This window comes from Myripristis murdjan, chromosome 9 (assembly GCF_902150065.1).
Source record: "Myripristis murdjan chromosome 9, fMyrMur1.1, whole genome shotgun sequence".
Classification (NCBI taxonomy): domain Eukaryota; kingdom Metazoa; phylum Chordata; class Actinopteri; order Holocentriformes; family Holocentridae; genus Myripristis; species Myripristis murdjan.
In genome coordinates this window covers 33,614,602-33,642,074 of record NC_043988.1, presented here as the reverse complement: position 1 = coordinate 33,642,074, position 27,473 = coordinate 33,614,602, and the positions used below count along the sequence as shown (strand labels likewise).

The 27,473-nt window shown below is 42.3% G+C and overlaps 1 protein-coding gene across 1 annotated transcript in view; it reads left to right on the top strand.

Annotated features, from left to right (window-relative positions):
• Window positions 1-27,473, top strand: part of fras1 (Fraser extracellular matrix complex subunit 1) — a 321,197-nt gene that overhangs the window by 60,607 nt on the left and 233,117 nt on the right. Inside the window, 2 exon segments of the mRNA XM_030059979.1 lie at window positions 19,093-19,200; window positions 24,473-24,565. Of these exon segments, the coding sequence (XP_029915839.1) occupies window positions 19,093-19,200; window positions 24,473-24,565 (201 nt within the window).

The window sequence follows — 27,473 nt, the reverse complement described above, 5'->3', positions numbered from 1 at the left end:
GTTGAGTTGCATTTTGAGTTGATTGGAAGTGATCACAGCCCGGAGCGATGTCCTCACATGTCCTCCTTAGTCTGCCAGACAACCCAAATGATTAATTTTATAAAGATATAAACAGAGAAAAGGAAGACAATCTGAGCATCTTAGTGATTTTAGTGAGGCTGGAATCAGCGATCAATACTTTATCAAAACTTTAATCAATCAGTTTTCTGTAATTGGACTTAATTAATTAAATGTAATTGTTTTAGCAGCAGAGCAGACCATAGTTCCTCGCTGTTTCTCTGTATCAGTGTGTCAGTTTGTGAGCTTTCTGTGTGTGTGTGTGTGTGTGTGTGTGTTTTCATTCCCTCCGCTAAGGGAATATCAGTGGAAGAGTGGATGGTGTTTATCCTCACCTCCTCTACCAAGGGAATCTGAATGCGAGTCTACTGTACAACATTCCAGCATTGTGTTTGTATGGGTGTGTGTGTGTGTGTGTGTGTGTGTGTGTGTGTGTGTGTGTGTGTGTGTGTGTGTGCGTGTGATTCCAGGAATGGGTTTTCTTGGCTTTGCCCCCCCAGGGAAACACTATAAATGTGCAGACACACCAGCCTACCTGGACTGCAGGTCACCCTGAGGGGTCAAAGCTGTCAACACACCACACACACACACACACACACACACACACACACACACACACACACACACACACAGCAGTGCTGCACAGCAATCCAATTAACACCACTACACAGCTTGATGCTTGTAACATCACGTCTGACTGTGTAGAAATTGAAAAAATATCTTGTCCAGGGTGTGAAGGGGGATTTGGCAGCGGTGGGTGGTGTGTGTGTGAGTGTGTGAGTGTGTGTGTGTGTGTGTGTGTGTGTGTGTGTGCTGGGGTAGGTGTGTGTGAGTGTGTGTGGGGGGTGCTATGCAACGTGCTCTGACTCTCCAAAAAACTCCCCAAAAGGAAGATCCTGCGAGGGTTTGAGCTGCCGAGCACAAAAACCCAATTACAGCACAAGTAAGAGGGGGGGAGTAAAAATTTGATTAAACACACACACACACACGTGCACACACTTACACGCACACAAACACATACACACACGTGCACACGCTTACTTTGGCCCATTTAGCTTATTAAACAGAAGCCGTGCTCCACTTATCCTCATCAAGAGCACTAATAGCACCTCGAGAGGAGGAACACCACGATGAGACCTGGGCTTCAGGGTGAGGAGCACAGCTGACGGAGTGTGTGTGTGTGTGTGTGTGTGTGTGTGTGTGTGTGTGTGTGTGTGTGTGTGTGTGGACTCCTGCGAATGGCTAAGTCTCTCTCCTACACTCTCTCTCTCTCACACACACACACACACACACACAGCCTCAGTGCAGGTTGTTTTGTGGGTTGAAAAGTGAAATGCACGGTAATGCTGAGCATATGTAGTTAATCCTCTTACAGCTTCCCTGTAAAGAGTTGTGCTCTCTCTCTCTCTCTCTCTCTCTCTCTCTCTCTCTGCTGCTGCCCCACATGTTTCTCCCCCCTCAGGCCTGATTTTTGGCTGGTTCAGAGAGTAAAAATGCATTCGTATGAATATGTATGAATATGTGTATAGTGATATAATCTTGCATAGATTATCATCTGTGTGTCCCCTGTAGATTACTGGCTCTGGCATGCTATCGAAAGCAAGAGGACTGACTTTACACCAATAAAGAAGGCGGCTATTGGTTATTAATGACTTGATTATTATTAATTGATTATAATTAATGAACAGCCTCCTTTAGCTCCTTTAAACGCTCGTGTTGCAAAAACAAAGCCGGAGTTTCTCGATTCTCTTTAGTGAAATTTAATATTCCTTTTCATGCAGCAGGTGGTTCAGAGTGCTGATATACAGTGAATCAGCGCTCTGGTGTTTTGCTGTTATGTCGCTTTGCTAGTGTTCACTAATAACTGTTAATTGCATTAAATAACAAACTTCGGAACCTCCTGGCTGATCTCTAACGTTGGTGTTCTTGTGCAAAAATTGCCCCAGAAATTTCAAAAATAAAGTCATTTAGTCCAGTGTTTGATGGTTGTGTCAGTAAAACAGTGAAAACCCAAAGCTTGTGAGGCACGCTTAGCTTTGTGGGGTAAAGCTACTCTTGTTTTTGTTCCATTATCAAGCTAATGGCAATAACTCTTTCTGCGTTTTTTCACTGTTTTATTGAGGGTTTTGGAAAATCAAATTTCCTTTGCACTGCGTTACTTTTGCAGAAGTGAGGAACAGATCGGGTTCAGCGACAGTGACTGTGTTTACATGCACACCATATTCCGATTCGGTTCAATAATCTGTTTAAGGTAATGTTCAGAATAAGGTGTTTATACGCGCTGCAGCAGCTGGAATATTCAGTTTACATGTTACTCGGCATGTTCCCGTGTTTCGGCGTATTCCACGCTCTTATGTAATGCAACACTCAACCTGCGGGGGGCAGCAGCACGTGTATGGGCGTCTGGTCTGCCGGAAATACAGAAGACGAAGAAGAAAATGTCTTTATTTCTGTGTTTTCTCCCGTCGATATCCTCCATGATATTTTCAGTCTCTGATCAGCTGAAGGCAGACTGCAGCCTCCTGGCTCTTGCTGCTGTTCGCCGTGTCGTTCTCCCCGCTTGCAGTAACCATAGCAACAAAGACGCCTCAGGATCCCTTGCGAATCGAGCATGTGCAGACGTGACTGAATATTCCGGTTCGGGGCATTTTCAGATTAAGGCGTTTACATGGCACAATATTCTGGTTAGAACAGGCACATGCTAGTGGTCTGATTGGGAATATCCTCCAACCGGAATATGACCTTAATCTGGTTTGGTGTGTTTACATGACATGTGTGCAACCGGAATATTGAGGATATTCCGAATAATACAGGAATACGGTGTGCATGTAAACGTTAGGATGTGTTGGCGAAAGTCAAAGTGAATATCAGCACCATCACAGCCGTGCTCATATTCACTTTAACAGCACGACCTCTGGCCTGACGTTGTTCCAGTGAAGCACAAATCGAGCTGCACTTCTATAGAGAGAGAGAGTGGGGCTTCTATTTATGTGTGTGTGTGTGTGTGTGTGTGTGTGTGAGAGAGAGAGAGAGAGAGAGAGAGAGAGAGCTGACAGGGAGAAAAAAAGAAGGCTACACAGAAGCTAAGACGAGTTGAAAGAGTGAGCGAGACTGAGTGAGAGACACAAAGTCCGTCTGAAGTGTGTTTTCATCTCCGTATGAGTGTATTGACCCACAGGGAGTGTGTGTGTGTGTGTGTGTGTGTGTGTGTGTGTGTGTGTGAGTGTGTGTGTGCACATAGTCTCAGCTGCACAGTAGTCTGTTTGCCACCCCCGGTTTACTCCATACTCTAGTCACCCTCTCTCACTCTGCCATTTGCTGTTTTAGCACACACACACACACACACACACACACATACACACACACACACGTCCACCAAATGGCATATGTTATTTTTGTTCGACTGTTCAGAGGGTAGAGCGTGGTACTAGATGATGGAGCTGACACGCACGCACGCACGCACGCACACACACACACACACACACACACACACACACACACACACACACTCTCTCTCTCTCTCCAGCTGCTGCTCTTCTCACATAGACAGCAGACCTTGTTTCCTGTGTCAGGTTCCCTCTGGCTGCTAAAGCTGTCAGAGCTGGTAATCCATACATCCTCCACTGCGTGTGTGTGTGTGTGTGTGTGTGTGTGTGTGTGCATGTGTGTGTGTGTGTGTGTGAGCGAGAAGGAGTGTGTGTCTGATCTCTCCAGTCCATTTAGACCTATAAAAAGTGATGTGCAAACTTCCCCTGCTTGTTTTATGAGCATTCGATGTAGCCGATGCTGCGTCCTGCTCCTCGGCTCACATGCAGATGTTGGACAGATCTGACTTTATACTGCAGACTGAGCTCTAAAGACTAAAACCACACTCGCACAACATGTAGAGAATAAAGTTTTGCTTTTGCATCAGCCGGCCAGATTATTCGAGTGTTGCCCCGAAGCGACGATGTGCAGCATTTTCATAAAGAAAGAGTTTGTTTTTCTGCTTCTTATTGCTGATTGATGAGGAAAAAACAGTGACTCAGCTGATATCCAGGTCATATAACTTTTTAACTGACTTGGTGTTTTGGTAGACGTTGTTATGAAACCCACTGGAGTTCTGGGCAAGACACGCCCACAGAGTTAAGGTCGGGTTTGTGTTTGGCTGAGGGCTTACAGTACACTGCAAAAACTCAAAATCAAAATCTTACCAAGATTATTTGTCTTATTTCAAGTCAAAAATGTCTTATTTCTAGTCAAAATATCTCATTACACTTAAAATAAGACATGATCACCTCAGAAGTAACTTGTTTTTAGACAATTGTCTCTTGTTTCAAGTGAAAATTTGCTTGAAACAAGTGAAAATTTGCTTGTTTCATTGGCAAAATTTGTTTCTTGTTTCTAGCTAATTTTCACTTACTTAAAGTGAATTTTCACTTTTTCCACTGGCAAATTGTGCCAATGAAACAAGCAAATTTTCACTTGAAACAAGTGAATTTTCACTTGAAACAAGAGACAGTTGTCTAAAAACAAGTTACTTCCGAGGTGATCATGTCTTATTTTAAGTGTAATGAGATATTTTGACTAGAAATAAGACATTTTGACTTGAAATAAGACAAATATTCTTGGTAAGATTTTGAGTTTTTGCAGTGATATGTCAAGCCTGTTTTAGCGAATGGGCAACAGATTTCATGAGGAATCACGGTACTAGTAGGCGTGTTTTGCCCAGAACACAGGTGGGATCATAATAACGTGTTTGTTTGCTCTTTCCAGTTGCACAGAAGGAGATATTTTTTAAATTTCTGCTTTGTTTGGAATAAATAGAAGAAGTAGAACTGGGTAATTCCAGTTGATTCAGCCTTATACAAGTTTGTTTTTATATAAATATCTTGGTTTGCTCTGCTGTGTTTTGGTGGATGAGCATGAAGGAATAAGTGGTGAACCTGTTTGAAAAAAAAATGAAATTCTAGCAAATCAAGTGTTGGTTGGGGGATTAAATGTGTGTTAAAGTGAATATCAGACTTTAAGAAAGGTTTTAAATCACGCTTCAGGGCTTCAACTTAAAATCATTGTCACTGTTGATTAATCTACCAATTACTTTTTCTTATTCATTGATTAATTATTTAGTGAATGAAGCGTGAAAACATAATGACGGGAAGTGATCAGAGCCCAAAGTGATGTCTTCAAATGGCTTCCTTAGTCTGACCAGCAGCCAAAAAAACTAAATTATTAATATTATAATGGCATTATCAGACAAAAGGAGACAGTCTCAGTGATCTTAGTGAAGCCGGACTCAGACGTGCGTTTGAGTTTGAGCCAGTCCACTTACTGCACCGCTAACCGGGTGAGCTTGGTTACCTGGTAACAGTGTGAGACGCAGCTAAATTAGCCGGGGGGCAGCAGGGGGATGGAGATGACCTCATGCCGGGAACGTGCAACATGATGCCTGTTACTGCCCGGCATGCATGTCGGTGTGAGTGACAGCCAGTGATCCCGCCAACAGGACATCCTGCGACCTTTCACCTTTCGCTTTTGTCTGACCGGTCCGGGTTTGGAGTTGCACGCAGACCTGCATGAAACTGAACATTGAAGACTGCCTGCATTTCTCGGAGCAGTTTGGGGCTCCACACTGCAAAAAGTCAAACTCTTACCAAGATTATTTGTCTTATTTCAAGTCAAAATGTCTTATTTCTAGTCAAAATATCTCATTACACTTAAAATAAGACATGATCAGCTCAGACATTACTTGTCTTTAGACAATTTTCACTTGTTTCAAGTGAAAATTTACTTGAAACAAGTTAAAATTAGCTTGAAACAAGAAACAAATTTTGCCAATGGAACAAGCAAATTTTTACTTGTGACACAAGTGAAAATTTGCTTGTTCCATTGGCAAAATTTGTTTCTGTAATAAGTCATTTCTGAGCTGATCATGTCTTATTTTAAGTGTAATGAGATATTTTGACTAGAAATAAGACATTTTGACTTTAAATAAGACAAATGATCTTGGTAAGAGTTTGACTTTTTGCAGTGCAGCTCTGCTCGGCGTCTGCCCCACATTAAAGTTGGGCTTCAGATCCAGAAGCTCCTGCACAATCCAGACACGTTAAAATGGGTCAGGAATGACTCTGCTGTTAATTTTTAACCAAAAGTTGCACTCTTCCACATTCCTCTGAGCCGGGGAACAGTGATTTAGAGAGTCTCTGTGCGTCACGTCCCTCGGTCTCGCTGCAGCTGGGAGACAGAGGGCTGCTCTCGGCCTCACCTTACATGTATGAGCAGAGAGCCGATGCATTATTGAAGAGGGCACTCATGTCCGCATGGATGTAAGGGTCGACTCAGACCCGCGGCTCAATCCCCGGCTCCGCTTTTATGCACCTTCCCCGTGTTCAGGAATATTTCATGGATAAAACAATGAAAGGGTGACTTCACAGCCCCGGCTCACAAAGCTATCTACATATATGAATTATTTACCCTTTGTTGTGTTTGCCTAAAAGCTGTTGTTTTCCAGAATCGCGCTCTATAGGTTGTTGTTTCACCTCCACGCCAAATGGCTCGGCAAAACACCTGAACTGAGAGGACGGCGCGGGCTGCAGCAAATAAAGCAGATTTGTCCGACAGATTTTGAATTATGCATCGCAGATTTAATGAGTTTTGTCAAATGTGAGGAGCCGGTAAAGTAGATAATGAATGGAGGAAACAAGGTTTGCAGTTTGAATATCGGCAGTATGCATTATGTATTACCGCAGGCCTATGAGGAGAATTACAGGACGTGTGATTTGCTTTGTGCTGCCCGCTTCACCTGCATCTCTGTCACTGTCACTTCTTTTTTCGCTTTCTTTTGGGCCGGGACATTTTTAGAAGCCCCTTGGGTTTCTTTGTCTTCCCCATACAGATTGTATTTTTGGTCATTTTCTTTCTTTTTTTTTTTATTCTCATGCTGCATAGGCAGTAGGACAAAATGTCAAACCAATGTGAAAATCCGGCAGAAATGACCCCGGCGAGTTCAGACGAAGCTTACACCGCCAAAAAAAAAACAAAAATCATCATCTTATCAATTTCCATGTTAACAACGTTGTCTCACATTCAGCGTTGAGATCTTGTTTTTTTTTTTTTTTTTGTAAATGAACAGGCATAAATTTGTCGAAACAAGACAGAATAAGGCAGATCAGCCCAGGAGGTTCAAGAAAATTTAGTAAAACAAGTTGATTATTTATGCTTGTTCCGAGGAAAATCCCAGAACAAATTGGTTTGATGGTTTGAACGCTGTAGATGAGACTTAATGAGTTGTTTAAGATGGAGATTTTTTTTTTTTTTTTTTGCAGTGTAGTCTCAAATTGCCTGTCCAGCATCTTTAATACATTATATAAGAACCCAGATTGGACTTTTTCCCATGGATTTTTCATCAGAACTAATGAGCGGTGAGACAGACCAGGTGAATTATTGAGCGAATGGCCGCCCCCCCTCCTCGAGCCGCACGGGAGAAAAGGTTCCGCTTTCACGCCGAGCCCGTCCTCGTCCTCGTCATAAATCCAGTCACGCCGGCCTCACGCCTCCGTCTCTGCACGCCGCCGTCATTTGTGTCCTTGCAGTCGGTCGGCGGCTTTACATTTGTGTTTTTGTGTCTTCGCCGGTCACGTATATGAACCGGCGAGCTGTGAGTGTGCATCTTGCATTTCTATTCTTGACCCGGTTAAATGGGTCAGCGGCTGCGGCGGGTGTCTATAATAACCCAGGCGGAACACCTCACATTTCTGTGTGTGGTTAAAAAGTTATTTCAGTGTGGCTCCTCTTGCATAACACCGGCTTGATATGGCTCCAGTCGGACAGTTAATTCCTGTTGCATTAATCATCAATCATGAAAGTCTTTTTTTTTCCTGACATGTTCATAAATTGAACTGATGAACTAGGATGGAGAGAGTGTTACATATATTTTTTGTTTCTGTCTGTCAGCTGCATTGACTGAAATAAAGTCCAAGATGCTGTTGTTTCATGGCTGCAGAATCACATCAAATAGAAAATATCTGCATGTCTTGTGCATCATTTTAGACACATTTTCCCAGGACATGTTTGGGATCTTTGGAAACCTTTGGATCTCCACTAGAATTTCAAATAAAGTTTCTGTGGGTTTGAACAAAGCACGTCTGCTCAGTGTGCGTTTAAGTGTTGCACACCTTCAAGGACAAATCTGTTTTGTGCAGTTTTTAAGTGTGTTTACATGCATTATTAAAGAGTTGATTCTATTTATTGCTGTATTGTTTTAAGATGGAGAAGAAATTATATGGAAGGACTAATCTAAAAGAACAGTTACTGATGGAAAAAGTTGTAAAAGAGGCATTTTGTCTCTTTCCCAGCTGATCGATGTACGATATTACTGTAAGGCCTCAAGCCACATCAAGGAAACAAACCTCTTACAGCATCAGACAGCATTAAAAATTCATGTTTAGGTGTTGTCTGGTGTTCGCCATCGCAATAAGAGAGCTGCCAATCAATTTGAGAGCAATAGCAGGTTCCCGGCATGTGTTTTACATTTTGATATTGCCGTGACCGTTTGGTTTCTGACCGGTTTGCAGCCTTAAAGTCTGACAGACTCAGCATCAGGAAGGGACAAACTGTGTTTCCATTTATACACTACTCACAAAAAGTTAGGGATATTTGGCTTTTGGGTGAAATTTATGGAAAATGTAAAAAGTTCACGCTACAGTGATATTATATCATGAAAGTAGGGCATTTAAGTAGAAGCATACACTGGTGATTTCCTCATCTCAAACAATTTCTTGAAACAAAAGCCAACAACAGTGGTGGGTATACCACAACAAAAAATGTCAGTGTCAATAACTTGTCATGTGCCCTTGAGCATCAATTACAGCTTGACAGCGACGTCTCCTGCTGTTCACAAGTCGACTTATTGTCTGCTGAGGCATGGCATCCCACTCTTCTTGAAGGGCGGCCCTCAGGACATTGAGGTTCTGGGGTACAGAGCTCCGAGCCTCTACACGGCGACTCAGCTGATCCCATAGGTTTTCTATGGGATTCAGGTCTGGAGAAAGTGCAGGCCACTCCATCTGAGGTACCCCAGTCTCCAGCAGCCGTTCCCTAATGATACGACCTCGATGAGCTGGAGCATCAAACACCTGATGTGAATTTTGCCGTTAAGCTCCTTGTTAGAGAACAGCAACTTGTGCAAAAAGTACTGAAACATTGAACAGTTGGACATGTGCATTCAAAAGTTTACAGAAGGTCACATTAAGTTCACCTGTAAAGGTTATAATGCATTTTAGGTTCATCCTGAAATTTCACCCGAAAGCCGAATATCCCTAACTTTTTGTGAGTAGTGTATGTCTTACTGTGCAGCACTTTGGCTACCCCTGTGGTTCTTTTAAATGTGCTATACAAATAAAGTTGTATTGTATTGTATTGTATTGTATTCCCAGAGGAGAGACGAGGACTCTGCCGTCACTTTATTTGCCACGTTTACTTTCTCATTTCTCATTTTTGCACCTCAAAGAATCCGGTTTGAACTCTGTGCTCTCGTTGTTTTTTAGAATCAAATGGAACATGCTCTTTTCTCTAAAAACGAACTCAATAACTTTGACTGCCGCCACATGTTAAATCACATACTTTTTCACTTTTTTTTTTAACTTTTAGGTCGTCTGTAACACCAGCGAGGTGACGGTGCCTCTGCTCGAGGACGTCCTTGTTTGTTTCCACTTCTGTTTACGGGGCGATTTCTATGCGACGCGACAGGCTTTCCCCTCTCCTATCATGACTCCACGGCTTTTCAGCGCTAATTTATCTTAGCGGTGGCCATCTGTTTGATGATCCGGGACCTATTACATGGCCGGCGCTGATATTTGGCTGTGGGAGCGTTAGCAGCGGTGGCAGCAGGATTTATGGGCGCGGGCAGGCCGGCGTTCAGCCAGTCGTTTGTCATGTCTTTACCACCGAGTCCCCTAATTGGACTGGAGGCCCGGGGAAAGTTGAATCAATAACCAAAGTCACAAGTTTAACTTCATCGCCTCTGCAGATGTAAACATGTGGCCATTATCATGCGAATGCCGGCTCTGTGGCAGGACACACAGCCTGAACGGAGCCCGGTCAGATGATGGATAACTCGGGACGGGCGCTGAAAGTGGCGATGAGACAACCGATAAGCCAAAGTCATCTCCTTTTTTTTTTTTTTTTTTCTCCCCATGAACGGTTTGAATGTTAGCCAAAACTTTAATTAAATAAGACTATTTGGCGGAGACAGTGACAGTTTTAGGTGTCCTTCAGCTGGGCGCCGCTATAACTTTGCCTGTTTTCACAGCTTGCCTTGCAGGAAATTTGCATATAATCACTTGGGCGGCATTGGAGGAAGTTGTCGGGGGGGGGTGGGGAAGCAATTAAACAGCAGCGGGTGAATACATTTGAATGCATTTAGGCCGGGAGTTATTCGGCAAAACAGGAGCGACACAGCTGTTGCCCTCTGCAAACACTCACAGCTTGCACGGGGAAAATGTTCACACTCGGCTCGCTCGTACCGAGGTCACCGAGACGAGGAGACGATAATGGGAGAGGAAGAGCCGGCGACTTGAAGGTACAAGTTGTAGTTCTGTGTCGCGTTGGTGGCATTATTGTGAGCCGCTCCTGTCAGCGGCTCGGCTTTTTAAGATACAAAAAAAAAAAAAGAAAAGAAAAGAAAAAAGAGAGAGAGACAGGAAGAGTTTGGCAGCATGTTTTTTTTTTTTTTTTTTTTTCCTGCATCCTGTTCAGATGAGTTAAGCTGCTCAAGTCCATTTTTGGTTATCAGCAAAACATCAAACAGCTTATTTTCCACCAGGTTCCTTTGAACTGATAGTTCTGACAACATTTTTTTTTCCCAACATGTTTGCCAACCTATTTTACGCTTTTAGTACAAACTCAGGCAGAAAACTTTTTGGCCTAACCCAACTTGGCCAGCTTCAAATCAACATCAGGTCTAACCCTAACCCGCAGCTGAATTTCATCCGATAGGCCGAAACCAGCTGAGCTCTCAGGTTTCACTGTGTGTGTGTGTGTGTGTGTGTGTGGTTTGGGATGGAAATAGAAAAGAAAAGAAAATGTTTAGCGACAGAGTATGGATTGCTTTATTCAAACCAACATGTGGTTATGTTCTGGTTTACTGGGGACTTAAGCAGCAGCAGAAAAAAAAAAAAAAAAAAAAAAAAAAAATATATATATATATATATATATATATATATATATATATATATATATACATATATATATTGTGTGGAACAACACACATTTGTGCTTCCCTTTAAACTCAAACTCAACACATATTAAAGACAAAACCCCTCATCAGACTCTGTCACATCCCATCTAATAATAATAATAATAATAATAATAATAACGCATTTTATTCATAAACCACCTTTCTGACACCCAAGGTCGCTGATGTTTTATACATTACAGTGACTGTGATCAAGTGTTGAAATTGATTTTTTTTTTTTTGGTGAACCCAGTTTCCCTCTACCTGCCTCGCTTACGTCTACGTCTCCCAGAATGCCTTTCAGCAACCCTCGGAGAACATACCTGAACTTGTTGCATTCAACAGGTGAATCTGAGGAAGCCGATCAGGATAAAGTGCGGGAAGGAAAAGCGATGAAGTTGGTCCAGATGAGATAAAGTTACTCAAAACACAGCGTATCGTGCTGCTGCAGTGCATTCTGGTCTTTTGAGGTCCATCTGCTGCTGTTGGGGTGTAGAAATTGGTCTCAGTCCTCCTCTATGATGGATGTCTCGCTGCTTTATTGTTTATTGGTGCAAAATGGCAGCTCTAGAAAGATTGTGAGGAGCTGACACCAAAACCTGACGTCTACCATCGATGTTTTAGAGCCTGGAACATTTTCTGGCGTCAAACTCCAGTAGAGCTGCAGGAAACGTGCGGACGTGACGTCGCTTCATGTAGAACTGGCCAGCAGTCCGCCTTGAACTGCTGCATCGACTCCGAAATTGAAGATGAATCACCAGTAGATGTTTTAACTGTCTCAACTTTGACAGCGTTTATCGTTTTTGGGTGGATTTTTCCTGTCGTTGCAGCCCAAATTGACCCATTATGTCTCTATTAACACACTGCATGTTGTGTTGAAAGTGAACTGTGTTTTCCGCAGATGTGCTGGAAATGAATCTCGTGCACGGCTCCAGGAAGCTGATCAGCTCTGAACACCAAGCCGGCCGCCGTAAACCATCACGCGGCCCAGATTGAATTTGCCTCGGTAATAGCTTTAGCTTCTATCTGCTCCTCAACAGGCTTGAACGAGGCCGGCCCAATTTTGGCCCAATTATGTTGCGCCGGCCTGGCAGGCTGCCCTCCTTCACAGTCTCCGCCGTCTCGAATGGGAAAAGCTCGGTCCAACAGGAGCCGCTGACAGATGGGCGTGTTTCCCTCCCCACAATGGGAGCGCTGTTCATGTTTGACCCAGCCTTTTGTTCCGAATTGGATTTTAATTGAATCTGCAGCCCAAACTGGCGTGAGGGCAACCACCGTTTTTACCCTCCATTTTTTATCTGGCGAAAACTTTTTCTGAGCCGCTCTGCTTGACACTCATCCAGACGGGCACTTTCCTCGCCGGGAGCTGCCCAGTACCACCAGTTTATACGGCTGACGGCTGAGCAACAAACAACAAAACAACACAACAACACGCCCAGCTTTCCCGTCATCGAACTTCCCCATTAAGTGATGAGAACCCGGCGGTGAATTATTATCCCTGCTGCTCCTTGCTAATGCTTCCCTCTCCACTGTGATAAATGATAGTCCGCTGGCATTTTCTAAACGAACAAGACTGACCTTTTAGTCATAAAACATTATCACCGTTTTTTTATTTCACGAGCTGTATATATTCACCCCTTTTAAAACCCAATGTGGCTGATAGATCCAGGTTTACTTTGGGAAATATGTCAAGTGAGCAACTAATAATTCTTTCTGTGTGCAGTGTTTTGTCGCTGTACACAGGCGCTCATCGGCCAGCACCTTCACCTCCTGCAGAAACAGGGAAAGTAGTCCCTGCCGGCTGGTTCAAAACAGCATGTTATTTCTGCCGTCCTTCACAAAACCTCCAGATGAATGCATATAATTTAAAATTGCTTAATGTTTAGATTCAGAGCGGCTACAGGTTCTTATTCTGTCATGTCACTGCATTTGTGTACACTGCAAAAACTCAAAATCTTACCAAGAATATTTGTCTTATTTCCAGTCAAAATATCTCATTACACTTAAAATAAGACATGATCACCTAAGAAATAATTTGTTTTTAGACAATTTTCACTTGTTTCAAGTGAAAATTCACTTGTTTCAGGTGAAAATTTGCCTGTTTCATTGGCAAAGTGGAACACGTGAAATTTCAATTTAAACAAATGAAAATTAGCTTGAAACAAGTGAAGATTGTCTAAAAACAATTTACTTCTTAGGTGATCATGTCTTATTTTAAGTGTAATAAGACATTTTGACTTGAAATAAGACAAATATTCTCGGTAAGATTTTGAGTTTTTGCAGTGTAGACTGTACTTTGTGGGACAGACTCCCACTGCACCCCTGTTTCCGACAGTGTAGTTGTTCAGGAGAGGGAGAGACTTTTCCAAACTTTTTCAAACAAACATTTTTACAGTCGCTAACCTCTCGCCTTGCACAGCCCCTCCATAACAACCTCTACGAGAGTGTTAATGTTATAGATCTTTCTTTTTTTTTTTCTTAATGAAACTCGAGCCGGCAAGCCGCAGCGCCTCAGCTCGTCCAGGTGTAAATCAAAAGTGAGGCAGATATCTTTCTCCAGGGTGGAATGAAATAAGCCCCTCAACTCCTTGGACATTTAATCAACGAAGCCCAGGTATGGGTCCCTGTGGGGGACGTTCTCATTGGAGGGGAAAGGTGGCGGTGGTGGGGGTGGTGGGGGAGAAATTGCTGCCACCACTCACAGCGTTGTCTGCTATACAGCTCCCTCGGCTCGGCCTTGTCAGGACAGGAGGGGAGGCTAAGTAATAGCGAGTCCGAGTTTCATGGGAAATCTTTGCTCCCGTGCCCCCGCCACTTTAAGAGGTCGGTGTTTACAGCGGACTCGGGGTCAATTCCATTCCGCTCACGGTCCGTTCAGGAGGCAACCGGGACAAGGATTTGGAATTGAGTGCAGCCTTTTCTCTCCCGATCGCCCCTGAGACCGGGGGGCCCGGGCTGGAATGGACTCGCCACTCGGAGCGGATCGATGCGGTTTGAGCTGGAAGTCACCTACACAGGCAGCCCGGCTAATTTTACCCGGCTCTATTAAGGAACGAGGCATTATTGACGTGGGCTGAATCGCAGCCATCGTGCCATAAGGGGAAACTTATTTCTGGGGCGCTTGATCACATGCACACACACGCGCGCGCACACACACACACACACACACACACACACACACACAGGCCCCAATGACCTCCCTGTTCTGCTTAAATCAAGTCATCCATGCCTTTGATACAGAGTGGGTGTGGAATAATTGTTTTACAAGCGGCATACACACGTACGCATTACCGGCACCCATCCATCATGCCAACCCCCCGCTTCCCACACACACACACACACACACACACACACACACACACACACACACACATAAAAACGAACCCAAATGGTCCCTTGACCCCTGATCTTTACGGGTGTATTGCACTGTATTGCATCACACGCCCTGCACTCCCAAATACAAACTAAAAACGATCACTGACGGCTATTTTCAGAACAAACTGAGTGACTAAAGGATTGCAATTACAAAAATAAAAGATGTTGCACTGATCTTGACTCTGGTTTTTGCAGTCAGACCACCTGAAAGCTGACTCCTCCTTAAAGCGTCCCGTTACGGTGACCCTGCTTTTGTACCTTTTAGCCCTTTTTACAGTGACCTAAAATTCCACTGCCATTCGGGACTCGAGCTCAGAGTAAACACTGCAAAAAGTCAAAATCTTGCCAACATTATTTGTCTTATTTCAAGTAAAAATGTCTTATTTCTAGTCAAAATATCTCATTACACTTAAAATAAGACATGATCACCTCAGAAACAAATTTTGCCAATGGAACAAGCAAATTTTTACTTGTTCACTTGTGTCACAAGTAAAAATTTGCTTGTTCCATTGGCAGAATTTGTTTCTTGTTTCAAGCTAATTTTCACTTGTTTCAAGTAAATTTTCACTTCAAACAAGTGAAAATTGTCTAAAGACAAGTTATTTCTGTGATGATCATGTCTTATTTTAAGTGTAATGAGATATTTTGACTAGAAATAAGACAATTTTACTTGAAATAAGACAAATAATCTTGGTAAGATTTTGACTTTTTGCAGTGAACGGGTTAACTGGCATTTCATCCCTGTGTTTTGAATCCCCGAGTAAATATTAGCTTTGGCGCCAAACGGTGGAGGTTTAAATGGGTCACCTGCTAATTTGCAGCCATCGATGCAGGGGAAAGAAGAAGGCAATCTTAAACCTCAGTGTACTTTTGCACAATGTCAGCATCTTTTGGGATAGGACTCCGACTTGTCATCATTCATAGGGAAGTTGCTGTGAGGGAGAGCTGGAGAAAACGCTCCGGTGACACCAGTTTACGCTGAGGTGACATATGCGGGGCTTTTTGTTTAGGTTTTGGCACCGTTGAAAAGTAAGGGCTGTCCTAAGGTTCAGTGGAAGTCAAAAGGCACCTTAAGGCTCCTCGTGAGATAAAAGATCCTTTAAAGGCACCTCAAAGAACCCCGAGAAGTTAGACCTTTCTTGAAGCACCCTTCACAACTTCTTTTAAGGGCATTCTGCAGTCTTATATGTGCACTCTCGTATGTGTATTGTTTTATTTCATATTTTAGGTAATTCAGTTTTTATATGTGTTTATGTGTAGTTTCTGACATTTATGCATTTTTATATTTTACTAATGTTGCTCATTTTTGTTTTATTCCTTGTGCAGGCCGTTGAGACATACTTTATGATATTACTGTAATAAATTTTGACTTGGCATGACTTGAAGGCATCATCAAGGGTGCTTTGATGATTGTAATTGGAAGAATCCTGGCTCCTCATCGCTGTTTTACTTCTTTTTAGGGCCGACTGGGTTTTTGCATCTTCTGCAGAACTCTTGCACCGTGTTGTTCTGCATCATGTCGTCACATTCAGTCCTGCAGAGTTACTCCTTACCTTTATAACAGCTGCCATGCTGCATCTTGTGTGTGTGTGTGTGTGTGTGTGTGTGTGTGTGTGTGTGTGTGTTCAGTCTTGCAGTTTTCAGTTGGTGCTCGTTAGTCCTCCAGGTCGCTCTTCCTCTCCTGCTGCTGAAGCTGGAGCACTAATGTTGTGTACAAAGATTTCCCACAGCACGTGTTCGCCTTACATAAAGCTCATTATGCATCTGGCCGCAGATGTGCAGACACACACACACACACACTCACACATACACATGCACAACCACAGTTAAGGAACATGTCAACACACATGCTGTCCATGAGCGCCATTCCTTTCAGTTGGCTGAGTTCTCTAATTAAATTTTCATTCTGCGTTGTCCTCCCTCTTCCTGTCTTGTCAACATGATCCGATGGCTCGTCCCACATTTCACTCCATGCTCGCTGGTCTTTTTGTTGGATTACTAAGAGGAATTCAAATCAAGTTTGACTTCTGGTTTCTTTCTGGCAAGTTACAAGGAACGGTCTGGTAATGAGCTGCTTGAGAGATTCTGCCAGCGTTCATGCAGGATAGATGCAAGACGCTGCAGAAAGTGTCCATCTACAGTTGTGTTGTCTAATTTTCAGCCTTCAAATCTGCAGTGTAATGACTTTATCCCACTAAATGCTGACTCTAAGAGCTCTTGCACTGTGAATTCCTATATATTCGTACTGCCTGTGCGTGTACAAATGGCAAATAAAGTCTCTTGAATCTTGTCTCTGATGCAGTTTCACTTTTTTCCCCCAGAATTTTTTTGGAAAAAGGTACAAATATGTTGAAACGAGGCAGATCAGCCACACAAGGATCGAGAAAATGACATGTGGTTCAGGAAAATTGTGGAAACCAATGGATTAACATCAGACGCTGGCAGATTTTTCACTTGTTTTGAGGAGAAACAAGATTTTTCACGCTGAATCTGAGACTAAATGACTTGTTAAGATGTGTGAAGGAGGACCTTTAAGATGAATACTGATTTATTGGGCTGCAAGGCTTAAAGCAAGATAAATGCATCAAAGTGGCTTCTGGGACACCTATTTCAGCCCACCCTGTTTTTTCTTTTTTTTGTTTTTTTTATATAATGCAAGACATTCTCTGCAATGTGAGATGTGTAGAATGAACCGTCCTGGGCTCCAGTTGTTACCTGAGGCTAAAGTTTCCTGTCCGTCGAGACGTCTGCGTCGGTCGCCGTCTCAGATGGCGTGAAGCCGCCACATGCGACTGTCACCACCCGCCACAAAACGCCCGGCTGCATATCCACAGCTGCCCATGGATATGCAGGCATGGGAGGGTGATTAATCATCCGTCTAAATCCGATTTATAGCCTGTAAGATGATATATCTGAGCATACGGGCTACTGGGATATTGACTGAGCTCTGGCTGTAAGCTAGCTATAAGACGTTGTCAGCTTGCTGTGGTGATCTATTGACAGATAGCAGGTACGCTGTAGGGTAAAGCCAAGTGACAACCTTATTTTATTTTATTTTTTATTTTTTTGCTTTTTCTGACTTTTCCACCTGTATCTCATTGTCTCGTTGGCACTCAGAGTTCTTAATCAACACTGAAAGAGTCTCCCTCTCGCTCTGCCAGCAGGAGAAACCCTACATTTGGTGCAGTTTACAGCTCCATGTGTTGTGTCTAACATGAGTCCAAAGTGTGAAACGCTGTTCATCTCCATCTTAACAAGTCATTTTGTGTCAGCTTCGGTGTTAAAAATCGTGTTTTTCTCGTTTTTTCGTCAAACCGGTGAACAAAACCTGCCAGTGGGATGAGATCATCCTAGTAGTTTCCAATGTAGTTTCACTTATTTCAGTTTTTTTTTTTTTTTTTTTTTTTTTTTTTTTAGTATAGATGTGATGAAACAAGGCAGAATGAGGCAAATCAGCCACCAGGGATCAAGGACATGGCAACTTGTTTCTCAGTGAAACATGAAATACAACAAAAAAAACCCCTGCAATACCACTCTTTTCCCCTTGAATATGATTTTTACCAATATAACACTTTAAAATGTGGATTGTTTTTATTGTTTGTGTGCATGTTTCTTCTTTTTATCCTACATCTACAATGCATTAGTTCTGTATATTTTCCACTGGTAGCTGTTGAAGTCTTGCTCGATGCACATCTCCTGCCTGTTATATCAGTGGTAGAGGAAATTTATTCTGTTGGATTAATACACATGTTTTACAGGGTAAGCGTTAACGCCCTTTTTAAAAAAAAAAAAAAAAAAAAAAAAAAAATTCTAATGCACATATTTTATATAATGCCCCCTCTATTTATTTATTTATTTATTACAAATTTCTAATGCACATATTTTATATAATGCCCCCTTTATTTATTTATTTATTTATTTACACATTTCTAATGCACATATTTTATATCATGCCCCCTTTATTTATTTATTTATTTATTTATTACAAATTTCTAATGCACATATTTTTTTATATATATATATATATATTTTTTTTATAATTTTACTCATGCTTACATATATTTTTCTCTAGAGAATTTGGGCTGCTGCAACTGACCCAATTTCTCCTCATAGGTCAATAAAGTATTTCTGATTCTGATTTGAAACCTCTAATGCATGAGGAGAATAAAACTTTTTTTTTTTTTTTTTTCCCACACAGTTGCTCTTAGTGAAGCACTAAAAGTGCACAGTCTATCAGCCGGCGTGCAGTAAATGCGAGGCCTCTTTGTTCAGCCTAATTGATATGCACATGGTGGCTCGGGTGTATTGCCATTTGCCTCAATAGTCAGCTGTCAAAATAAAAGTGAGATGTGGGCGTTTTCAGATACAGTGCTGTAACAGAAGCGGGGGGATATTTTTCTCCCGAGCAGCGGTGAGACTTCATGGCTGTTTGTGTTTTGTGTCGACAGAACAACTCGTCGTGGCGGCCGCAGTCGTGTCAGGAGTGCAGCTGCTACAGCGACGTGGCGATCTGCAGGCCCACCACCTGCCCCAACCCACAGTGTGACTTCCACAGGGTAAGACCGCCTCTCTGTGTGGGGGGACATTGATCTTTAAAATTATGGTCCAATATTTTCATTTTTTCTGTCTTTCTGTAATTTCTGTTTTTTCCTCAGTTCTCCTGTGCACGTCTGGAAATGTCTAAAAATATTAATCATACCATTTCACTGCTTTGCAAAAATACTGCAGGCCTCTGAGGTCAGATGTAATGTTGACTGCAAACTTTTGCCCAACTTCTGGATCAGCCTCATTTTCTCTGTGGGGGGAAAATCCACCGGGTTTTCACACCAGCGATCATCGTCCCTGTCACAGTCTGGGATTTTGGACGGGTTCATCTGCATGTTCCTCTCTTAAATGCGACTGAATTCTGCTGCCACTTTCCAGTCGAAATTGTAATTTTGCCCTTTAACAAAAAGCTAACACTGTGGCAAACATTAAATCCATAGCTGGCTGTTCCGTGACCAAAATTGCCTGATAATTTTATGACTTGTGGCCTTGTGCTGCTGAGACATAAAAAATAGCTGGTTAGCCATGACTGTTTGTTTGTCTGATTCTCTTTGTTCAAGGATGACAAGTCACTGTGTTCAGGTTTCCTGATGTCATAAATGATTCTTTCCCCCATAGAGGATCTATTTTTAGAAGTCTGGAAGTCTTAAAAATACTAAAAGAAAGAAGTATAAGAGACAAAACTAATGTTAAGACCCACTTTTTCATTGGCTAGGCTCTGGAAGTAACTTTACTATTCATTTCTCCCATAGACTTTTCAAAAAATCAGCATTTCAAAACCACTATTAATTATTAAAAAAAAAAAAAAAAAACATTCAAACACATTAAAAAAAAGGCATCTTATTTTCCTGCTGATACGCCTCTCCTCAAACCTAAAAAACACAAAACATCTGACTCACAATCAGGCTACAATCGCTCATTACCTGTCCTGTCACCATGGTAACAGCTCTCTGATTGGTGGACAGTGTTTAAGGAGTTGTGGGTGATGTGCCTCTGCACTAGCGGCGGGAATAAAGTCAACGTGACGTCTTAAATAACACAGTCCAACCACAACATGGCAGCTGGTGGTGAGTCGACCTTGAACCGTCGTTTTTCTCAGCAAACTTGAACGACAAAGGAACGACTCCGGGCCAAAATATAAATAAAAATACAAATGTAATGACATACATTATGTTGGAAGGTTAGTAGGGCAGCTAATTAGTTCATAGCCTTCAGTTAGTATGGCGAGTCTGAACTTGGAAGGTCAGCTAGGCTAACTAGCTAACCTAAATAACTTAGTATGGCTAGAATGTTTTTTTTTTGTTTTTTTTTTCAGTTGGTGCTAGAAAACAAGGCTTTATAATATCAGTTTCCACTTGTTTTGTCTTTCTGTTTTTAATGAACTTCAGTCTAATGGTAGTTATAGCCAGGAAAACATATCAACGTTGCATCCCAACATCGAAAATAACACACAGCTCCATGATATTTGATCTGTTGCTGTTTTTATTCAGAGTTGTCGTGGTTTTGCAGTGAAATTCAACATAAAACAACATAATAACTCGTTAAGCATAAAACAGCCGTCACCCAAAGTGGAATCTGTGGAGCTTTTTCCTACCTGAGGTAATAAGTTGGCATTTTTTATGCCCAAATATCAATACATGCTAATAAAACTTTGTATCTATCTTCTCAAATAGGTGTAATTGAACATTAGCTAGTAAACAGCGACAGTTGAAAATCAAATTCCAAAAAACAGGCGGAAGTTGTGTGAGTGACTGTTGGGCTGCTGTTGGATGCAGTGTCTGTAAATGGAAACCGTCATGCTGATTAAAAAATACAAATGTAATGGCATTTATTGTGTTGGGAGGTCAGCAGGCCAGCTAATTAGCTTATCTAGCTTTTGGTTAGTATGGCTAGTCTGAACCTGGAAGGTCAGCTAGGCTAACTGGAGAACAAGGTTTTATAATATTCGTTTCCACTTCTTTTATGTCTTGCTATTTTTTTTTTTTTTTTTACTGAACTTGAGTCTGATGTTACTGTTAAGCCAGAAAAGCTGGGCTTCTGTTCAGTCTGTCTGGTTGAGTTTGGATCAACCAAGCTATCTCTCTGCTTGTTTACACAACTTTTTGATGGAAGTTTGGGGAAAACAAGTTTTTTTTTTTTTTTTTTAAAGCAGACGTACAGTAGCTATAACTTTTATGAAGCTGCAGGACCAGCTGTCACTTTGCATATTTCGGTGTTGTAAGGAACATTTTTCAGCTCCTTAACGATCCAGCCGGTCACATCAACATGTTGGACAGCTGCCACAATCCACCAGCAACAAATCAAAAGTTAAACTCTGGGAAAAAAAAAAAACTTTAAAAAAGGTTTTCATCTCTCCCTCTTTAACCTTGACATCCAGATCCAGATCCAGATCCAAGGTGATTTGTGCTGGTGTTTAATCGCCGGTCTTTGTGATTTGCCCGTTCTTACGCTCAGTGAGAATCAATGAACTGACAGACTAGTTTTTTCAATGGACTCTGCTGATTGCTCCATTTAATTTACTACAGTGACAACTGCTCAGCTGGTTGTTAGCTCCGGCTAACTTTTCGCTCATTTTAATTTTTTTTTTCTCTTCACATCGGCTATCTGCCAGTTCCTCCCCTCGCTTCTTAAATGCAATTTAGACATCAAGCCTGCGGTGACGGCATCAAATCCAATCCCAGCCCTGATCTGAGGCAACAATCAATGTCTAATGAATTCCACTCCGCTGGCTAGCAATCCTTTCTTAATTAAAAATTAGTCATAATGCTCACCAAGGCGTGTGCTCCTTCCATCTAAAACGCTATTAAAACATGACTCCCTTCACCTACACTGTGTGATAAAAAGCATTAGAGTTTTTATCATCCTGGAAAGAATTACCTCATTTTTTCCTCCCTCCTTTCTTCCGATGTGTTGTTTTATTTTTTCCTTGTCTAACTCTGATCTTGCTGGAATATGCTAATTTTCCTGTAATGCCCTACTTTGAGGAAGGAAGCACCGTTTTCAACACATGTGTAAGTCTGGTTTGGGATGGCACATGTTTGTGTTTTTCCTCTCCACGGCTCATGTTAAGCAACACATACTGATACAGCACAGGATGCTGCTGAAATATTGTTTTGTCAAACAATCAGATGAAGGTGCGCTGTCTCAAAGGCTTTGCAAAGACGTGCACAATGGCCAAACAACCACTAATAACCACAAAAATCAATTATTTTTTCAGCAAAGCGTTTGTTTATCCTTCTTTCTCCTTGGCAGATCTCATCCTCTTATAACTTATATAACTTTGATATAACGTTAAATGATGTGTGCTAAAATTTTAAACTCTTTTCCGCAAAGGAGAAGTAAGATAAGGTTGAGTGGAGGTGTTTTTGCGTGCCACTACATTCCTGGGTTTGGTGTTTTTATCAGGCAGGTAGCTGATGTGGCTGCTTGCTGGTATCACAGGCCGCTAAATCTCAAATACATTTCCTGACCCCTTTTATTTTAACATCCACAGTTCAGTCAGGACCAGTTTTAGTCCAAGAAAGCTTTACTGCCACTTACAGTAAATTAGATGTATGTCTCTGTTGTGGGACCTCCCTGCCCTCAAGGCGGGTGGAGCAGCGGCAGAGAAGACCCCTCCACCAGCAGCACCTCCACCCCCACAGGGTACAAAACAGAGCGAGCATCAGCGACAACAGCAGTGACACTGATTGAGTCAGACTCGGCATGTAAAGGAGGAGCTGGGGTGGCGGCGGGTTGCAGAGGAAGCCGCTGAAATAAGGCGCCCGGTATGAGATTTGCCAATTTGAGATTTGCATAGAAGGCAGTCGGCGCCGTCAGCTGATGTGGGCTACTTTGAGATCGGCTGTCGTCAGCTGATGTGGGCAGGGATTGTGAGCTCAGCTTGACTTTGTGGCCTGCCTGAAATAACACTATGCCCAATTTAGACTTTTGGACGAGAATTAGACTTACTGTTAAAACTTAACCCACATTTAGCTCGGGGTTATGATTCCCCACCCTGATTCCTGCTAAGTTGGCAGCAAACCAGTGAGTTACGGTCCAGTTTTGCAATATTAGACACTTTACTTTAGACTGTAAAACCCTAAATAGGGCGAAATGCATGCACTAACGCCACATTTGGTGATTGAATTTAGTGGTTAAATTTGAGCACAAGTCAGACATGTGAGGAATGGCGTGGCCGACTAATGAAGACATGAAAAGAAAGTTGTGTTAAGAGTGTTACGAGCTCAGACAGTGGATTTGGACGTGCAGGGAGAGAAGTTTAGTTTAACTTTTTCTGTTGTTTGCACAACATGTCTGGTACAGCTGATGGATTTTCCAGCCGCTCTCGAAATTCAAAGACATTTGGCCGGTGGTCTGAGTTAATTTGTCACTTTTGTTAATGATACAAAAGTGCGCAGTGTGATTTATTAGTCTGTGAGGCTGAAAATATACAGTGTAAACCTTGAGTCTGCTGTTCATTTCCTACCTGTGTTTGTCTTCCTTCAAACCTATTACCATTTTTTTTCGCTTCACTTAGATCCCTTACGTTATTTCCCATAGTTGTTATTCATGCATTTAGTTGTTTATGCAGCCTTCTCCTCCCTGTTAAATTTACATGCCATTTATCTTCGGCTACCAAATTGGTGTCTTAGATTTTCTTCTCTTTTCTCTTTTTCTATTGACACCAGGTATTTTCAGATGCCCCTTGGGGTTGTTTTGTCTCCCTGACACAAATTATATTCCTTCTCTCCCTCTCTATTCCATTTTTTTTTTTTTTTTTTTAAGATTTGTATTCGAAAATAAAACACACCTAAACTATTCACCGTGCCTCTGTCTGGCCCTGCCTGCTTTCCATTCTGTTGCTGCCAAGCGTTCGGCCTCAATTAGGGAGTGTAGGCAGTGCGTGGTGAATCAGCACAGACTGTATTGTAATATGTATTGTAGCCTAATACCTCCAGTGCACTCACTCTGCATTATATATATATATATATATATATATATATACACCGTGCATGCCTGATAGAGTCCTCATATATTCCTTTTTTGCCGGCTCTGTGGTGTTATTTGTGTTGCACGGCTGCAACCACCCGGTTAATTTCCATGGAAATGGACAGACGGTAATGGACGGGTTTTGTATTCATTCATTCAGGCACAAAAGGACTCACTCTGTTATCTCACTCTCTCTTTTCTTTCTCTCCGTGTGTGGCTTCCTTTATGTGTGTGTGTACTTTCATTGTCTGTGTGTGTGTGTGTGTGTGTGTGTGTGTGTGTGTGTGTGTGTGTGTGTGGGTGTGTCTACAGGGTGAGCGTTTGAGGATCCCTGCCAACAAGTGCTGTCCAGAGTGCGTCTCCCCCTCGCAGGGCTCCTGCCAGCATGAAGGAGTTGTTTATGGAGTAAGTAGAGCAACGAAAGGGGGAGAAAAGACTTGTCTCCCCTCTTCCAATCCTCTCACCGCCCTCTAACTGAACACTAATGTGTGGAGAAATAGCTGCAGCCGCTAACAGTGCAACCTGAACTCAGCTTTTCCCACTTCTTTCACTTTTCTCCCCCTCGTTACTGACGCTGGAACAAGGTCACATTTTCACCTGTTTGTCTGTTAAACAGGAAATCTCAAAAAGTTGATTCTCTGCTAATGTAATAGACCTATGCTGCAAAAAAATCTCCACAAAAGTCATATTCAGTGATGAAATCTTGTTTGTTGTTGTTCTTCAAACAAGGTAAAAAATCTGTGATGAATAATTCCACGTTTCCAGTGCATTTTCACTTGTTTTCAGGAAAGTATATTTATGTTGAAACAAGGCAAAGTAAGGGAGATCCTGCCCACTAGGATCAAGAAAATGACACTTGAGTCAAGAAAATTGATTAACATTCACAACAAGCAGGATTATCTCATCCCTCTGGCATTTTTTTTTTTTTACCAAGTTTGAAGAAAAACAATATTCTCACACGGTACTTTGCAGTGTTTTATGGCTAAATAAAAAAATACAACTGAGGTGATTAATTCACTGCTTAACATTTTAAAGGCATTAGATTCACATTAGCATGTGCTGGGTTGGTTCAGAGCTGAAACATCTTCCTCAGCTCCATTGAGACTCGGCTTCACAGGCGCCCTCCTCTCCCGCTCCCCCTCTCAACTGAGCCACAATCACTTTCTTGTTCGTCTTCTGTGAAGCGGCCTCTCGCTAGAGAGACGGACCTTTGGCAGCCATTTTGGATGGTTCCATGTCCTCGAGAGGGACAAGACTCTTTCTTGGCTGGGTTTTGCAAATTCCATTGGTGTCACTTTGCTGGTGAAGTGGCACTTTACATGGAGCTGAACAGTGAGTGGAGGAGGTTTTTTTTTTTTTTTTTCATTTTACTGCACTCTACCTGAGCTTCAGCTTCTCCTCCAATGACTCCTGCTGCTTTGATTGCAGGAGGATTTGCTTGGAAAAATGTAGTTTTGTTGTCTTTACAGACATTTTAACAAATTAAAAGGTTGTTTTTTTGGTGACAACTGAAGCAGCAGCACCATCATAGCATGCAGATAAGGGTTCATATGATGCGTTGATCTGGGTATCAGTTGATGCCATTGATATTGGGATTGGAGCTTCCAATATGCAATATTTTGTGCTGATAATCTGTATATCAGTGTTTCCCACACATTCTAATAACCTGCAGGGTAGGTAATAATGAAATTATTTTGCTGTGGTAGTACCTGCTTAAGGCACGATTTCACTGCAGGATTTACACTCTAGCAATCTGACATAAGATGAGGCTCACCTCCATTATTTTTCTATTGGGTGACATTTTTCTTAAAAGAACAACATAAGCCAGCTGTATACTGACAAATGCAAAAATTGATCTCACCTAAGTTTATACCCTAATTGTGTGATCAAACCAAAGGTGAAGCCAATTTTTCATGTGGCACAATTACAAAGTCACAAAGACACGGTTGAAATTTTGCATGTCAAGAAAAAAATTTGCGCATCCTCAGTAACCACTTAGTACACCCTAGCAACCACTGTAGCACCTTAGCAACCACCTAGTACATCCATATAACCACTTAACAGCTCCCCATTAATCACTTAGTACACCCAAGTGAACATTGTAGCACCCTAGCAGCCACCAAGTGCACCCTAGCAACCACTGTAACACCTTAGCAACCACCTAGTGCACCCCAGTAACGACCTAGTACACCTTAGCAACAGCTGAGTACACCCTCGCAACCACTTAACACCTCCTCAGTAAACACCTAATACACCCACATGACCACAATAGCATCTTAGCAACCACCTAATGCATCCTTTCAACCACCATAATACCCTAGCAACCATCAAGTGCACCCCAGTAACCACCTAGTACACCCTAGCAACCACCTGATATGTCGATGCAACCACTTAAAAGCGTCCCAGTAACCACCTAGTACACCCTAGCAACCACCTGATACGTCGATGCAACCACGTGATAGCGCCCCAGTAACCACCTAGTACAACCAAGTGATTTCTGTAACACCTTATCAACCATCTAATGGACCCCAGCAACTACTGAGTGCACCCCAGTTACCACCTAGTACACCCTAGCAACCACCTGATATGTCAGTGCAACCACTTAATAGCTCCCCAGTAACCACCTAGTACACCCAAGCAAACAACTAAAAAAAAATCCTGTCAACCACCTAATAACATCTCAGCAACCATTTAAAGCTGGTACTGCTAGTAGTAATTATAGATTACAGATACATCACTGTCAGCAGCAGAATCTGCAGTTCTTGTGGTTGTTGTAGCATTTATGCAACGGACAGCAACACATGAGCTACATGAAAAGTTTCTCCATCCTACATCCTTAAAGAATGAATCACACAAGAAGCTCAGGAGACGTCGCAACATCTGAGACCCATCCCGACCAGTCAGATTAACGCTGTCGAAATGACCGACTGTAGAAACCGAGGTCACCCGATCCCGACATCAATTTGAGAATCTGAATTTTTGCGCAGGTGGTTTTCTCTCACTGCACATCTCTTTATCCACACCGCTTTCACCCTCGATATTTTAATCTGTTTACTTTCCCCCTTGCTCCTCTTTACTTTTTCTTGACACATCCATCCTTTACCTTCCTCCCTGTACTCGTCTCTCGGTGCTCTCGTCTGTCAGTCAGACTTAGGCTTAGGAAAGTCGTCGTGTCCTCAGAGAGCAAAGGAGCTTTACTGATCCTGTTTTCCCTCTCTCTCTCTCTCTCTCTCTCTCTCTCTCTCTCTCTCTCTCTCTCCTTCCCTTGTTTCTGTCTGCTTGTCTCTCTTTGTGTAACCGTCACCATCTCTCT